This window comes from Ornithodoros turicata, unplaced genomic scaffold (genome assembly GCF_037126465.1).
Source record: "Ornithodoros turicata isolate Travis unplaced genomic scaffold, ASM3712646v1 ctg00001390.1, whole genome shotgun sequence".
In the NCBI taxonomy this organism is placed as follows: Eukaryota; Metazoa; Arthropoda; class Arachnida; order Ixodida; family Argasidae; genus Ornithodoros; species Ornithodoros turicata.
The window spans coordinates 22,946-39,352 of NW_026999583.1; the positions used below are offsets into that span (position 1 = coordinate 22,946).

At 46.6% G+C, this 16,407-nt stretch overlaps 1 protein-coding gene across 5 annotated transcripts in view; it reads left to right on the forward strand.

The window, feature by feature from the left end:
• The window catches only part of LOC135376933 (uncharacterized), a 30,976-nt gene extending 18,237 nt beyond the window's left edge, over positions 1 to 12,739 (forward strand). For all 5 annotated transcript variants that reach the window (XM_064609353.1, XM_064609356.1, XM_064609352.1 and 2 more), the window contains 4 exons: positions 1,676 to 1,828; positions 7,591 to 7,667; positions 10,210 to 10,423; positions 12,576 to 12,739. In XM_064609353.1, the coding sequence (XP_064465423.1) occupies positions 1,676 to 1,828; positions 7,591 to 7,667; positions 10,210 to 10,423; positions 12,576 to 12,608 (477 nt within the window). In that variant the 3' untranslated portion in view covers positions 12,609 to 12,739. The remainder of the gene's footprint in view (positions 1 to 1,675; positions 1,829 to 7,590; positions 7,668 to 10,209; positions 10,424 to 12,575) is intronic.
• The last annotated feature ends 3,668 nt before the right edge of the window (positions 12,740 to 16,407 follow it).

Below are 16,407 nucleotides of genomic sequence, written 5' to 3' on the forward strand. Positions count from 1 at the left end.
AAGAAAAAGTGCTCCTTCACGAATTTTTTTGCGAACGACCTATTAAATAGATTTTTGTTCTGCAAACGGCGACGATATCACGAGACGGAAAGGAGCAGATGTACTGATTGTGACATGTTCGTAGATTGTGACATGTTCATGTTATAACTAAAAAGTTAGTTATTGAAAGTTAATCAAGACATGACCATAGGACTTTGCTAATGCCCTCTTAAGGAGTGCCCTTCAGCATACGCTATATTGCGATTGATTTCATCTGTGAAAAAGTGGTGTAAATATTTTCAAAACACATGTTCGCATTTAGCTGGGACACCCTGTATGTGTGACACCCCGAGTGTCCTATATATTACACTACATGTTTTTACACCTACGTTAGTGTAATACCCCTGCCAGACGTACTAATTTAGTGTCACTTTCAGCGAGTACACTTGCAATAAGTGTCATTCTTTACGAGTCACACGGCATCTTTTAGTGACACTAGATGCAAAGTACACTTACGATGAAGTGAGTTCGCCAAACTCACTTCACTTTGCCTGCAACAATCAAGTACGTAGCCTCCACGGCAGGAATTGCGTAACAAATGCTTATTTTTGGAAAAGGAAAGAAACAACCCAACCGGAATTTATATTTGGACAAGTTTGTTAAGACAGCGCTGATTTATATAAGAAAGACGTAAGGATTTACCGGTACTCTCGTTCACAGACTGCCCAGTAGAGTTCGTAATCCACTTCGCGGCAGCCATATTTATTGACATTGCACGGTGGTTAAGTGTTTCCGGCGAAATCGCGAAATACCCGCAGTGAAGCACTGAATAACGGAAGACAAAAAAGACAGGGTGTCATGGTCTGAGATAGAAACCCATGCTATCAGAACATGGGAGGACCAAGCGAAACGCGAAAGTGTATGCTGACATCGCGGGCCAGTTGCACGCGCAAGACATAGTAAAGACCACCAAAGAGGTGAAGAAGAAGATTGAAAATTTGTCAAATAAATATACTTGTGTTGGTTCCCAACAATTATATTTATGACATTAAATCGACTTCAACTGCGAAGAAAATCTTTATGAAATGTTTCTAGACGTAAGAAAAACGATTTTACCGAGAAAGTATATTGCACTCCCCGATGTTTGGTGGGAGTTCAAGCTCGCCCATCGTCATCACCATGACTGCTTAGTGACACTTACTTATACCGTGTAGCAGGAGCGTAGTGAAAGTGACATTACGGGACGGAGTGCATTTCAACTAAGTGACACTAAATTAGTACGTCTGACAGGGGTATAAGATTGGTGTATTCTGCAATGCACACCCGGATCACACTCACATTACACCCCTGGAGGCTGATCCTCTGACATGTGAGTGTGAATTGGGTGCACATCTACATTGGTGTGTTAGGGGTGTACTGGGGGTGTAATAAGGGTGCAATGGTTTAAGGATGTTTTGCCTTGTTCTAAAACGTTTACACTTTGCACTAAATCTTTTTACAGCCTTTTTGGTGTAAATTGGGCGCGTCATATCGCACACCCTTTTGAGTGTAACAGCTACACCCCACAAAATGGGTGTAATAAAGTACACCTTAATTTTTCTACACCCTTTTTGGTGTCAGTTGGGTGTGTCACTCAGTTGACACCAAAAAGGGTGTCAAAAGATTTAGTTTGTATAGGATTGTGTCTCCCACACAGTGTACTGCCGACGGCGGCAACGCCCTCACGACGACTTACACGCTGACACCAATCAGGAAGCACATCATGTTTGATAAACTGGATACAAGTCCCATATTGCTGGAAGAGCACGTCACGTACAGCGGAGCTGGCGCCACCAAGGTGTTCGATTACGTAAGGCTGTTCTGTCAATCTGTGACCTACGTCATTTTGAATGGAGAGGGTCGCTATAGGGATGCACTTAGCAATGGACCTTTTTCTCCAATGGCCTACGCGCATGCGCATGACCTTGAGGCGCCGGGGAGGATTATCTCCGGGTTCCCTAGATGGGACACTATGGCGACGACAGACAGAGACAGAGCCGTTTATAGAGAGAGTTTGGCCGTTTTGGACGTTTGGAGGAGGCTAACTTGAAACGCGGCACGCGCCGTCACGGCTGATCGACCTCCCCCGTCGTGTCCATTGTTATCCAGTCGTCAACCGGTCGCCGACGCCATATTAATGCTTATCGTTGTTTACAATCTAAGGAGAGAAGACACGTGCGTACTTCTTGCTTCCAAAGCCTTTCGTCCTTGAACTCTTTCGGTTTGGTAACAAAGCCCCCCCCCCTTATCACAGGCGGCTGTGGGTCATAAGCCCGGTATTCCTGTAGATTGCATTCATTGCGACAACAAAGCTGTCGACCAGCTGGCGGACAGCACAACTATGGCGCGCACTAGGTGACCGATAAGCGGATTCCGCTCGGATTCAGGCTTTTTGGGCGGCGCATCGACGACTCTGACGTCAAAATAAGCTCCTCCCATGAGGCGGCAAAAGACCAAAGAATGGCCAAACTCTCCCTATAAATGGCTCTGACGACAGAAGTGGACGACTAGTGGGGAGACTAGAGTCACTGAATAAGCTTCGCTTCAGAGTATCGACACTGATGTCTCCAAGGGAGAGCAGGAGCGCCATCTTGTTTCCGCTCCATACCGGCATCATCCCCACTGGAGGATACAAGACGGCTAACGTAATGCTCCCTGCGGAAGAGAAGCGTGCAATGAATGTTGTGCGATAATCCATGTATTGTCAACTAGAGCGTCCCGAGGACGTTAAGGTGAGCTCAAGGTCATCACCTGCTGCTTGCAGGAAAGGAACGTTTCACCCGCGCACGGCAGATGGCATCGTGCGCTAACGCGCGCAGTGCGCGTACGCGTGGTGCGGAAACAAGATGGCGCGTGCTCGCTCTTGGAACTCAGTGTCGATACTCTGAAGGTGTAGCATATTTTGTGACTCTAGGGGAGACCGCACGACTGGCGCGGTCTTGTCGGCCCCACCCCGGACCGGTGTTGGTCCTTTGTGCAGTAGTAAGTACTGACTACGACTATCCGGAAACGCTACAAGGCTTCTGGACACGTTTAATTAGCAATTAGAGCTAATTGGGACCCCCCACATTAATCAGCATCATCCAATGAGTCATCACACTAATTGGGGAGCGTCTAACTAGTGTCCAGACCAGCCTGTGCGTTTCCGGATAGACGTGGTCATAAAAAAGAAAAAAAGAACAGATAGAGATAGAGTGGAGAGAAGGAGTTTAGTTGAAGATCAACGACGCCATCTTGAAGAAAGCGGTCCGGAACGGCCGCTGACCGTCGCTGGGCGACGGAGCACAGAGGCAGGTTGCAAAGCATCGCAGCTATGACCACCAGTTCCGGACATCCTGTGACGTCACCTGTGACGTCATCATGGCATGTCTGGGCAAGTTAGGACAGCTCTGGACATGCAAGGAGAAAAACACTCGTAATACAGGGACTGGGAAAGCAAGAGTATGCAAACCATCAATCGCTAACAAGAAAATAGAATTAGTTACACAACAAATGATCCCACCACCATAACAGGAGCGCAGAACGATGCGACAGCCCTATCCGACAGCCAGGCAGAGAACTGACTCGTAATGGTTTTTTTCTCCTGTATAAAGCCCGGCAGCTGCACCCCCTATCGGTTACTTTGTCAGCTAATCTCACAACAAGATTGTTAAGAATCACGCCACTCCCGTTCCCAAGGCAGAAGATAGAAAATGGCAGGGATGCCCGGACATCAGCAACCAGCACCCGACGTGCACTGGCACGAAAATCGCACACAAAGCGGGAAGAAAGTTGGCGAAAGCATTAGTTACACAACAAATCAGCTCACCACAGCAGGAGCGCAGCCCGATGAGACTGCTCTCCCCGACAGCCAGCGAGAAACTGACTGGGACCCCGCTCCGCGGCCGCTACGCATGCACGCTCCTAGCGCCCTCTGGGGCGAGCACCTCCGAGAGGCTAAGAGAGAAGAGCATTCCTGCGCCCCCTGCTGACCGTTCTCATTGGTCGTGACGTCATCCTATTGTCTCAGGGCTACCGTGCTTTTTTTCCACTAATGCTCCTCTAGACAAGGTCAAGACCGCTTTCTTCAAGATGGCGTCGTTGATCTTCAACTAAACTCCTTCTCTCCACTCTATCTCTATCTGCATTTTTTTCTTTTTTATGACCACGTCTATCCGGAAGCGCACAGGGTGGTCTGGACACTAGTTAGACGCTCCCCAATTAGTGTGATGATTCATTGGATGATGCTGATTAATGTGGGGGGTCCCAATTAGCTCTAATTGCTAATTAAACGTGTCCAAAAGCCTTGTAGCGTTTCCGGATAGTTGTGGTCAGTACTTACTACTTGTGCTACCTATGTGGATTTGTTTTGACCACCGCCGAGCATATGGTTCGTTGGAGAGCCGCGAAGATACGACGCGTATGTGAAAAAGGTCCATTGTCTATAGCCCTCTCCCTGTTTGTAAGCAAATTACGTCATAATGTTCGACAGCGCCACGAATTTGGTAGAGTTGAACTATGTTCAAAGCTAGTGGCGAATAAGGTCGCGCCCGAAAGCCTTGGTCTTGAGGGGACTACGATGGTCTCTGAAAGGGACGCTACCTTCAGTCCCAGTTTTCTTTCAATAGGAGGCAGCGAATAAGTGCCCGTTCGTGGAACCCAGCTGTCCCCTTCCGATGTGTTTCGGTTTCAGTCTGTCTACCAACGTCACGATGATGTTTCTCGGGTAGAGGTTTATTGAGCCCTGTCACATGAATGTCATATCTCCTGGCGTGAATCCAGTGGAGCGCGGTGAGAGATGATTCCGTGCAATAAACCTCTACGCAAGAAACGTCGTCATGACTTTGGTAGAGAGACTGAAACCGAGACGGATCGTAAGGGGAGGGCAAGGTTCCACGAATGGACACTTGTTCTCTGCCTCCTACCGAAAGAAGAGTAGGACCTAAGCTAGTCTCGTCCCATTCAGGAACCCTCGTGATCCCTTCAAGACCGTGACCCTCGGGCGCAACCTTTTTCGCGCCCTAGCTCCGAGCGTATAGTTCAACTGTACCAAAAATTAGTGGCGCTATCGAACACTATGACATTCGTTTGTTTACAAACAGGGAGAGGTATATTGCAGTGAAGAGCATGGAATAGCAAGAGCCGGCGGTAGCGAAGTGCAAGGATTATCCGCGCTATCTATCGCTTATACAGGCAACAAAAACGTGTTTTCAGAAGTGTAGCTGGTCCGGCTACGAACAATGCGAAGCGTTGCCCGCTTTATCGTCTGAGAACAAAACAATAAAAAAAGGAGCCCATCACGGAAGAGAACTACAGGCCACTTCGGAATCCATGCGTCCGCTAAGTAGTCCCACGCAGGACGTATACTCCTTGAAAGGATCCCAGAAAGCCATCCAAAAGATTTCCTGTTTCCGGCGAATTACGGGAGGGTGTAGCTTGATGTGACAAAAAAGAAAAAAAGAAGAAAGATAAATAAATAAAAAAGAACGGCACCGGGACCCCAGTTGCACAGGGGATCACAGCAAGCTCAGTTTCCGTCTGCTTCACGATGGTCCTCCCCGGCACTTCTCTGGTGACAACCACAATCTTAAAAATGAACTTCACCGCATAGCACGCTCCTAGCCAACCATGATCTCAAATGATATCGTTATCTGCCCTGATTTGTTGAAAACGGGAGGCGTACGCCTTTTTTGTGACAATTATCAACTGCATAAGTGTCACAAAAAAGGCGTACGCCTCTCGTTTTCAACAAATCAGGGCAGATGACGATATCATTCGAGATAATGGTTGGCTGGGAGCGTGCTATGCGGTGAAGTTCATTTTTAAGAGTGCAGCATTCACGCTCCTGTACCGGTTGCGGTACAGGAGCTGTTACGGTACACACGAGTGACATCCTCACGAAAGGTTCTAGTGGAACAAAAATCGAAAACACTGCTCACAGAGATGAAGTTCCGTCCCGCGTTATGTTGAGCGTTCACAGGGTGCGGAAGATCTGGAGTGACGTACTGCACACTTAGCAGACGACGCTTAGCAGACGACACCGGCTGCCGTCAGCGTCTTTCCTCTCGTCTGCTATGGAGTATCTTGGGCTGTTTCGCAGAATATCCCCTACGGTTAGCAGTGCACGTGAACATTGAAGCTATGACGTCATTCGCGTCTTCCGCTTCTGCGGGGAATAGTCACTCGTGGGCGTACGCGGTCACAGGATAAAATTGAAGTTGTTTGTGATAATCTGTTGCCGCGAAATCCCCCTCCGCCGTCCCGCAATTTTTGTGTCATGAAGGCCCTTATAGAAAAAAGCACCAATGGAATGCGCTCAAGTTCGATTGACAGACCGACTCTCACGGTTTGCAACCGAATGATGTGAGATGCTACAAGAGCGTCGTCATCTCGATTGACTATAACTAATACACTCTTAAAAATGAACTTCACTGCATAGCACGCTCCCAGCCAACCATGATCTCGAATGATATCGTCATCTGCCCTGATTTGTTGAAAACGGGAGGCGTACGCCTTTTTTGTGACACTTATGCTGTTCATAATTGTCACAAAAAAGACGTACGCCTCCCGTTTTCAACAAATCAGGGCAGATAACGATGTCATTTGAGATCATGGTTGGCTAGGAGCGTGCTATGCGGTGAAGTTCATTTTTAAGAGTGTAGAGTGAATAATTTTATTAGCGAAAAATTTAAAAAAAAGTAGTGAAAAAATTATAATTAACAACAATACCACACTCAAGTACGTGTGTAGCATTTCATGTGTGAATAATTTGGTGTAGTTTCTTACATATTGTTATAGTTGTATATGGCCTTGTTCTTGCTCCAGTCTACCGGTAGCCCTACCGTTTTCGGTGCTTCCTCTAAAAATGGCTACCGGAATCTTTCACGTTTTTTTGACCGTGAGGAATACGCGTACGTATCTATCGGGGTGGTACACGTGGTGTCACCACACAAAGCGAGCGCAAACTAGGTTGTCCAGAAAGAAACCACATTCCGCGCACGGGATTACACTGTCGAGAAGATGCAGCCTCTGAGCGGGAGCCCTCCTCCGTTTCAGTGCTGGATTGACCTACGCTCAGTGGCTAAAAACATGAACTCAGTTGTGTGTACGTATTACAAAGGAGCCACCCGTGAAGGGCGTATGTGAAGGAACGGCGACGTTCTCTGTGCAGTTTGTTTCGTCTACCTACGTCACGTCTTGCGTCTCACGTACGTCACGGTTACGTCACTTTTTTTCTACACGGTTCAAGTAAAATAAGTATTTAATATACTTAAAATACTTAATTTTAATACTTGAAATAAGTAATTTAATAAATTCAAAAGTATAACTAATAATTGATAATATAATAGTATATTTAAAATTTTTATAATTAAATTAATAAAATAAAACAACTTAATATACTTAAAATAAGTTGTTGATGGGAACCCTCTTGCGTCGTTATAAGAAAATGTATATATTTCGCTGAAAAGGTATCAATTATTCACTGCTATTATTGTTATTATTATTATTGGTGGTACGATAGTATCGAAATGGCGATGCTTTTATTAGAGTCTTTCTTTCACAGTTTCTTTATCGTCTGGTGTTTCTTTGAAGGATTCGGACTTTGAGAAACCCTCGGCAACCCTGTCGCCCGGCGGTTACGTCACCTGGGCTGGAGACGCTAATGGCCAGTGAGTAGAGCAAACGCAATCGCTGATTGGATGAGGATCTCCAAAGGGTCCTTAACTAGAAGCAGTGTGGATTGTTGCGCACTTAGAGTCGACAAAGAATGCAAGAACAACTCCAAAAGCGAAGACGCGTGCACTCTTAAAAATGATAATAATATCTTCACGCTCACATGGCACGCTCATAGCCAATCATCAACCCGAATGACAACGTTCTCGCACTAGATATTTTGAAAACGGGAGGAGGAGCCTATTTTGTGTCATTATGCACGGCACAGAATACGCTCCGCCCCCGTTTTCAACGAATAATGGGCGAGAACGATGTTGCTCGGGATGATGGTTGGCTATAGGAGTGGTGAAGCTCATTTCTAAGAGCGTGGGTTAGCAGCCCGTTGCTTCCTTAGAATCAAATTCAAAGCGTACGGGTTCATTGCACCACTAGCACACCAATCGTCAAACGTAGAAACCGTATGCACGTACTATAGAACTTGTCTGGGCACATTTACTGCGTGACGTCAGACGCCCAGGCAGCCGTCTGAAGGTGTCACATTATAGGCGCCTTGAGGAGCCGGAGAGAGCTATCTCCGTCTTCAGTAGGTGGTGCAGTATTGGGGACGACAGAAGTGGGAACACAGGTGTGACACAAACCCGCCATTGTTCTAACTACCCTCAAGCGGGTGCTTTTGGCAAAACTGTCATCTCACGTCATAGAAAACGTCATTTTGAGGTCATGTGACTTTGTTTACATGTCGTTTTGGGGACCGGGGCACAACGCCCCCTCCCATAAAGAGATGTCGGGCAGGGTATCAGGAATTCCGTGTTGTGGCGTTATGAGACGATAACTTTTGCAGGATTTTCATCATCACTCGCATGCAACACGCGATTGATTCTTAGGATATCCCTCGGAACTTTCATCTTGAGTGTCAGATACGTAGACTTCCCGGAGGGGTCCTGGGCCCCCTAGAAGGAAAGTTCCGGGGAGCTCAGGCCCTCAAGCCCCCCGCAGTCGGCGCCTATGCCTCCAAACACACAGAACTAAAAGTACACGCACGCGTTCAGCATCTGAACTGTAAAAAGACTGTGGCGACGATGAGGACGTGCCTCTGCTGGCGTGCGCCACTGCGCTTGCCAGCCAGTTCTACCTGCACCGTCCTAGCGTGAAGCCACGACCATCTGCCCGCTGGGACATTCCATCATCGCCGGTCAGGTCTATGTAGAGGGTCATCACTTCCTCTACAAGACAACTGCGCTCTTAAAAATGAACTTCACCACATAGCACGCTCCTAGCCAACCATCATCCCGAATGACAACGTTCTCTGCTTTGGGAGGCGCCATGCTGTCTGAGGTCACGTGAGCGGTCACGTAGTGGACAGGAGTTTCCCAGAATACAATACGAAGGCGGCTACGCCCGTCCCAATGAAAAACTGTCGGAATGGCCGCTCCTGTGTTTCCTTCCTTCATGTGTTCTTGTGTATATGAGCGAGTGTAGTTGAGCGAGTAATGCAAAACGACTTTTGTCACCACCACCGACTTTTGACTTTGTTCAAGCTGCTCCTGTGGTAGTACCTCCTTCCTTCTCGTTTCTTTCTCGTGTCCCCAGATGGACACCGCGGTTCTCGTTTGGTATGAGTCTTCTAATGCTGACGCATAAAAAAAAATCTCTTGAGACTTCGCCGTTTCTTCTTTTGATTGAGTTTCGCGATAACTTCATGTGCCACAAACTGTAAGCTAAGGACGACTTCACTGGCTGGGCCACATCCATCGAGAAAAATTGCTGGGAAAGGTGTCGGATCGACATCAGGGGCGAGCAACGCGTTCTCTGGACATTCCATCATGATTCCAATGTTCCTCTTAGCAGCAACGTCAGTGTGCCTGTAGCAAAGCACTACTACGTGTTTGAAAAAAAAAAAAAAAAAAAAGCTGTGGTTTGCAGCCGTTTTTTTTTTTTAAGTTTCTGCGTTACCGCCACGAAGCAACTATGGCGATGAGCGACATCCAGGCGAGGACAGACCAAGAGGAAGGAGTGGGGGACGGGTTTTATTCTGTGTCCTGGGCCGGCTTCAGTGGGAACTGTGCCGAAGTTCGTGTGGAAAGGCTGTCGGAAAACCTAGGGGAAACCTCAGAGAGCACGGCCCGAGCCTGGAATCGAACTCGTGTCACCTCCCAGTCTCGGCGTGGAAGGCGATCATCCTATAACCACTATGGCACGGGAACAGATATTTGCATATATGAATATATGAATATTATATTTGAATTGATATTTGTATGGGGGACGAAACGTCTGAATTCAATTGTTTCGTATTGTTTTGTCAAGTCAGTGTATGCACTCGTTTTTATACTTGTCATGAATCACGGATTTCGGAATATTTTTTCATAGGTATTCAGTCTGTCCCTGGAGCTGATTAGCGCACCTGCGTCCTCTGTATATTTAGAAAAATAAAATAAAATAAAAAAATCAACGTACGGTATTTTATTGACGTGGAGCGACCTTCTGTTATGCTGTAGTTCGCCTTCAAACTATACGTGCTTATATTTGTTTTCGCTTCAGGGTGGTTGTGCAATATAACGACACCACCATCTTCGACCGCAACATCACTCGTGACGACGTCCGCATCACCATGAAGGTGTACGTGTCCCGCATCCTGATCGGACTGACCGGCGAAGAGTCCGCTCTAAAGGATAACCCCAAGAAGACGTTAGACACCAACCCCATGTACAGCCTCACCATATCCAAGAGTATGAAGCTGAAAAACTTCGACCTGGTAATTCGCTTTTAATATATGCATACAGTCCCTAAAGAAGAACCATATTTAGTATACGGCTGCATCTTCCGTTCCGTCTGTCACACACGTGCAGGTAGGGTTGCCACCTTTCGGAGTGAAAAATACCGGCCGAGGGAGAGGAGGTGGATAAAGGGAAAGGAGGAAAGGCTCCTGGGAAAGGGAAAGTGGGTGAGGAACGTTCTAGCTGGCTCGACACAATCACCAACAGCTTTGCACAACCACTGCTCTTGTCCCCTCCGAACGCAAGACGTGATGAATAACAGTGATAATAATATTAACGATGAATAATCATAATAATGAATAACTAAGAAAACGACTGGAGACTGCGGAGTTGGGTGTGTGCTCCAGATTTATTCAAGCTGTAGTGGAATGTTGAAGGTAAAACCCCGTAAAAGCCATTATGAAAGGTCTTGAGCCACAAATACCGGCCCAAAAGGCTGCCGGTATCATCTTCTTACCGGCAACCGGCAGAGCGTGCAAATAACCGGCGGTGCCGGTATAATACCGGCCTGGTGGCAACCCTAAATGCAGGTGCTATAGGCGTAGACCCCGTGAGAGCTCTAGAAGTACCCCACGTTCTAATAAAGCTTTAACGGGACCGGCGCACGATCGCACGATCTTTGAGCAACTCGGTCACACGCTTGGTTCGACAACGTCATTTATAAATCACTCTATAACACTTGATAGTACGGACAAAAAAAAATTGCCGGCCTCGGTGGCACAGCCGGTGGCGCACTCTTAAAAAATGAACTTCACCTCATAGCACGCTCCTAGCCAACCATTATTTCGAATGATATCGTTATCTGCCCTGATTTGTTGAAAACGGGGGGCGTACGCCATTTCTGTGACACTTATGCTGTTCATAATTGTCACAGAAAAGGCGTACGCCCCGTGTTTTCAATAAATCAGGGCAGATAACGATATCATTCGAGATAATGGTTGGCTAGGAGCGTGCTATGCGGTGAAGTTCATTTTTAAGAGTGCGTGTCCTCCTACTTATACCCAGGTCGCGGGTACCGAACTTGGAAAACTTGGGTACCGAAATTCCGATGGGTCGAAGATTTGGTGCTCCATTTGCGACAGAAGACGGTAAACGTATGCGCATGCGCAGCCACTTGCAGGCGACCGACATGTTAGTTGGGCGGAGCTCGTCGGCTTGACAACGCTTTGCAGTGGCATATAGCCAGACTCTCAGAGTGGGGTTTCGTGGGATCGACCTTAGCGATATCGTACCCTTGTTGGGATATTTGGGAGAAAGAACCGAGGATGAAATCCTCCACTCCATCTAAAGTCCCCCTAGAACCAGGGTTGGTTACCAAAAATATTATTGTTTCCGGTTCCGGTAACTGAAAAGGTCGGCTTTTCGTTTCCGTTTCTGTTTCCGTATATGGTTGATTTGCGGTAGCGGTTTCTGTTTCCGTCTCATTTTAAGAATTTCGTTTCCGTTTCCATTTCCGAGGTAATTACCCGGTACTAGTTTCAGCTTCTCACCTGGAACTCGTACTGTCCTGCTTTTGGTTTTTTTCATCTCAGATATTCTAGCCACACATAATGGATGGAAAAGGACAGCCACACCGAGCGGGCTCAACACGAAAGAAAGTCCCGAAAATAAACGAACGAATGAATGAGTAAATTATGACCGGAAGAATATTGCTGATACATATAATTTTCATATTAACGCAAAAACACTGAGAGAGTCCTGCGAATTTGGTTTCAGTTTCGGTTTCTGGTAGTGGAAACTAATACAATTTTGTTTCCGTTCCTATTTTCGTTTCTTGCTGAATCTCGGCAATTACCGTTTCTCGTTTCCGTTTCCGGTAGCCAACCCTGCCTAGAACTACTCCGAAAATATTTTCCTGGCTACGCCACTGACGCTTTGTATAGTACTAATCACTGCAGTGCGTTTCATTGATATATCTGGAATACCGATCAGACTGGAATCCAGACCGGACCGGACCGGTATTCCAGAAGGTGTGGGTTCGAGTTCTACAGCTGGCTAACCTTTTCAATGACCTTCATTTTTTATAGATATCACATATTGTATGGAACTGCCGCACTGTGTTGACAACGTAGCACGTTGATGTAAATAACGTTCCATGTCTTAATCTGTTTCTGTGTTGAAATATTTCAGCACACAGGCTCAGTTAGGGCCACGTACTTCTGAGAGCACGACGAATGCACCGCACGGACCAGAAGCCCTCCTCCAGACTCCACATCGTCCCATGCGCACGGTTCCTGGTCCTACAGTCCCTTTAAACCACCTGCGTGTGAGCAAATAAACCCTCGTTGATAGTAGACGCTTCGTCTTTAGTCGTTGTTTTAGTGCTTCTAGTTACAATGAATGAATACCAACAGGCTCAGTTCGATGTCTTGGGTATTCATATTTTACATTCATATTTCCAAACAAGTAAAGAATGGAAGCCTTGTCAACGAGTAGCGCACTGAAAATGTGAGCTAGTGTGGTGACATATTGCATAATAATGAGAAACGCGCAAGACTAAGCACTCACCACAGCCTGCTCGGAGATGGCATATTTGTCCTGGGTGTCCTACCATAAAAGGAATTTGATATGTTCTTGAGGTGATGTTTTTTCTAGTCCAAACCTGGATATGCTACGCTAATGCCGTGCAAAATTTTGTCAAATGTGTCCTTACTGTTGCGCCTGCGACCACGGCACCATAAAAAAAAATGCTCCCCCATGCTGTCATTTCTGACGCCCCGCCTTGCTAATTCTTGTCTGAGAAGCCTCCACTGCGACTCAATTTGGTGTGTGTTGGCCCCTGTGTCCGGATCGATGTAGTTTAAGCTGTGGATGGTTTACTGTCAAGTGTTCAAATCCATTCTGAACAAGCCCCCATGTAGCCCTTCCAGCCAATCGGTGATATTATAGTATTCTCTTCTACATTGTTTTTGATTTGCGATAGTAATGTTATCGCATCGCGCTTGTTGTCCCGACTATGAATGTCAATCATATGTAGGGTTTGTGGTTTTCGGCATTTATTTTCAACCCAATTCGGGGGGTGTTTATCGGCACTTATATTGGGGACTATAAATCGGATTTTTTCGGCATCTATATTCCGCCCAAAAAATAAATGCCCGAATACGGGCATCTATTTATTTCGCATGAAAGAGAGCCTATTTTGCGGGCGAAGTAACGACGAACCGAAAAGAAGTGAATTGATTCATGGCTTCATTAACAATGTCTTTTGTTGCCTGTGCCAAACCGGCAAACAATGAGACTACCTCTTATTGTAATAGATGCAAGCGTACATCATCATGCTCGCATGTGTCATAGCGGCTAGCTCCTTGGGATTAATAACACGCAGTTTAGAGAACGCGCGCTCAACATTAGCGTTAGAAACAGGAATAGCCAGCACTGCGATAACAAAGGCCATGTGCTGGAACGGGTCGTCCATAAACTGAATAGGAGATATATCCACCTGGGGGTGACACCCCTCTTGTGCCGTTTGATAACGTAATCAAATTTTTGACCACGTGTGGGTTTCTTAGTCAGATGTAGATGATAAGCATTGCTCCGCTTTTATCCATTATCACCGAACTCCTCATGTAAATATCTCATTGTCACACTTGTAGATAGCTTTTAACTGCCATGCTCGCTTGCTATCGTCATCCCCCTCTCTCTTATCCTGGTCAATCAATCATCGCTCATACCTGTAGATAGGTTTTAACTACCACACTCTCTCTCACATCATCTTTCCCATAATCGTCTCCGACACACTCAGCATAGTTTTGGCGCTCTATGGCCTTTGTTGCCTTTGTGCCATTAAACACATAATCAATCAATCAATCAATCAATCAACCTAAGGGGCAGGGAATGCAGCATATTCGAAAAACTCGCGCTTTATATCATCCATATGAGATCACATCAACAGAGATGAGGTCATCCTCCTATAAGCGCTTACGCACAACGAAACAAGGGCACAGCCCGAAGATAATGCCACGCTCGAGAAATAGTCGGCAAAGGGAGATTCCAAGGGGATTTCCCTTTGCGGTTCCAGGGATGGCAGCTGTTAGGATACGAGAAATTCGTATTTTTCCGGAATATTCCGAATCTGAAAAAAAAAAATCATTCGGGGGGTATTTTCCGGCATTTTCCGGAAAATGCCGAAAACCACGAACCCCATAATCATATGTCAGTTACCCATATCCCCTCTACGAGCCTCCCCTTATTGAATTTTCGGCCTCCCAATTTTGCATTCATGTACTCCAACGACATGGCCGTCGCTCCCAATCTTCGCCATGTCGGAATAGGTAGTTTTTATTTTTAGAACGTTACCACACTGCTCCTTGCAATAGTTATACCAATCTGTGACAGTTTCTCGTGATGTTTTTTTTTTCTTTTCTTGCCGTCGAATAATGACTATGACAGCCGTGTCGTAATTGTAGTCCCTAGCATACGAGTAAGTCAGTGCGATCGCCTGTCTTGGGGACATACGAGTGCCTTCAAGCCGGTCGCCACTGATTGTCGAAAAAGCTGATCATCCCCGTGATTTTTTTAGACACCTGAACTTGCCGTATTCACTTTCCGATAGGTTCTTTTGGCCCGGCGACGACAGACGAAGAAACGAGACAGCGACGACGCAACTTTCAACCGTTTACTAACGCTGAAAACAAGTGAAACATCCATTCTAACTGACACTCCCCCCACATGACGTTATGTCACAGATAACACTTGATGCCAAACACCGATATCACCCAAACCAACAACCTTTCTTTATCACTTCTTCTTGCTTCTTTGTAAGCACCGCGGTGGGGGCACTAACACAATCGCTACCTTGTTCTATGATGAGTTGCGTTTCTTGCCTGTTGATGATTCCTTGATTGTGGGGTAGGAGGGTGTAAGGTGGAATGAGTTAGTCAAAGTGTTTGCAAGCAATCCCTTCAAGTTGAAGTTCACAATAGAAAGGCCGCACGAAGGAATGCTCCACTACCTTGATTTGAAGTTATTAACTACTCCCAGGGAAAGGGGGACCCAGTTATGTTGGTGTTACGGGCAGAAGATGCAGAAGGCAGTTCTCCCGTTCAGATCTGGTCACTCCTAGACTGTAAAATTTGGGGTGGTGTCGAATTTGTTGAGCAACGCAGTGGCGAAGTCCTGTTCTCACCAGGTAGAGATGAGCATTGAAGATCAGATACTAAGGTTAACGAGAGCGGGTTATATCCCTCGGATTTTGTCAGAGGGGTAGTCAGGAGGTTGCTGAGGAATAAGAGGACCCCTGAGGAAGGAGAATGTACCAGTACGAGTCAGCCGACAGTCACCTTACCTTATATCCATACCGCCACCCACAGGTTAAAGAAAGTTGCAGCTAAGAATGGTATAAAGGTAGTAGTGTCTATCAAGAGGAAATTGGGATGCCTTCCTGCCATTGTGAATGGTGGAAGGAGGGAGGGTGTCTGTACGGTACGGCATAGGAAAAAACAGGTCCCTTGCTTAGTGGGGGTGGTCTATTCCATTCCTCTGGGATGCGGGAAGTGCTACATAGGCGAGACGGGCCGATGGCGTAAATGAGCGCTTACGAGAGCATGCTAACAAGGTATCAAATGCTGAGGTCGGCTCTTCCCGTTTAGCGGAGCACGTAATGTGTTGCGGTTGCGAGCCTGATTTCGAAGCCACTGAGATAAAGTTTAGGTCAAAGGATGGGCGTATCTCAGGCAGACCATGGAAACGCAACTCATCATAGAACAAGGTAGCGATTGTGTTAGTGCCCCCGCCGCGGTGCTTACAAAGAAGCAAGAAGAAGTGATAAAGAAAGGTTGTTGGTTTGGGTGATATCGGTGTTTGGCATCAAGTGTTATCTGTGACATAACGTCATGTGGGGGGGAGTGTCAGTTAGAATGGATGTTTCACTTGTTTTCAGCGTTAGTAAACGGTTGAAAGTTGCGTCGTCGCTGTCTCGTTTCTTCGTCTGTCGTCGCCGGGCCAAAGGATATGTACTGCTTGC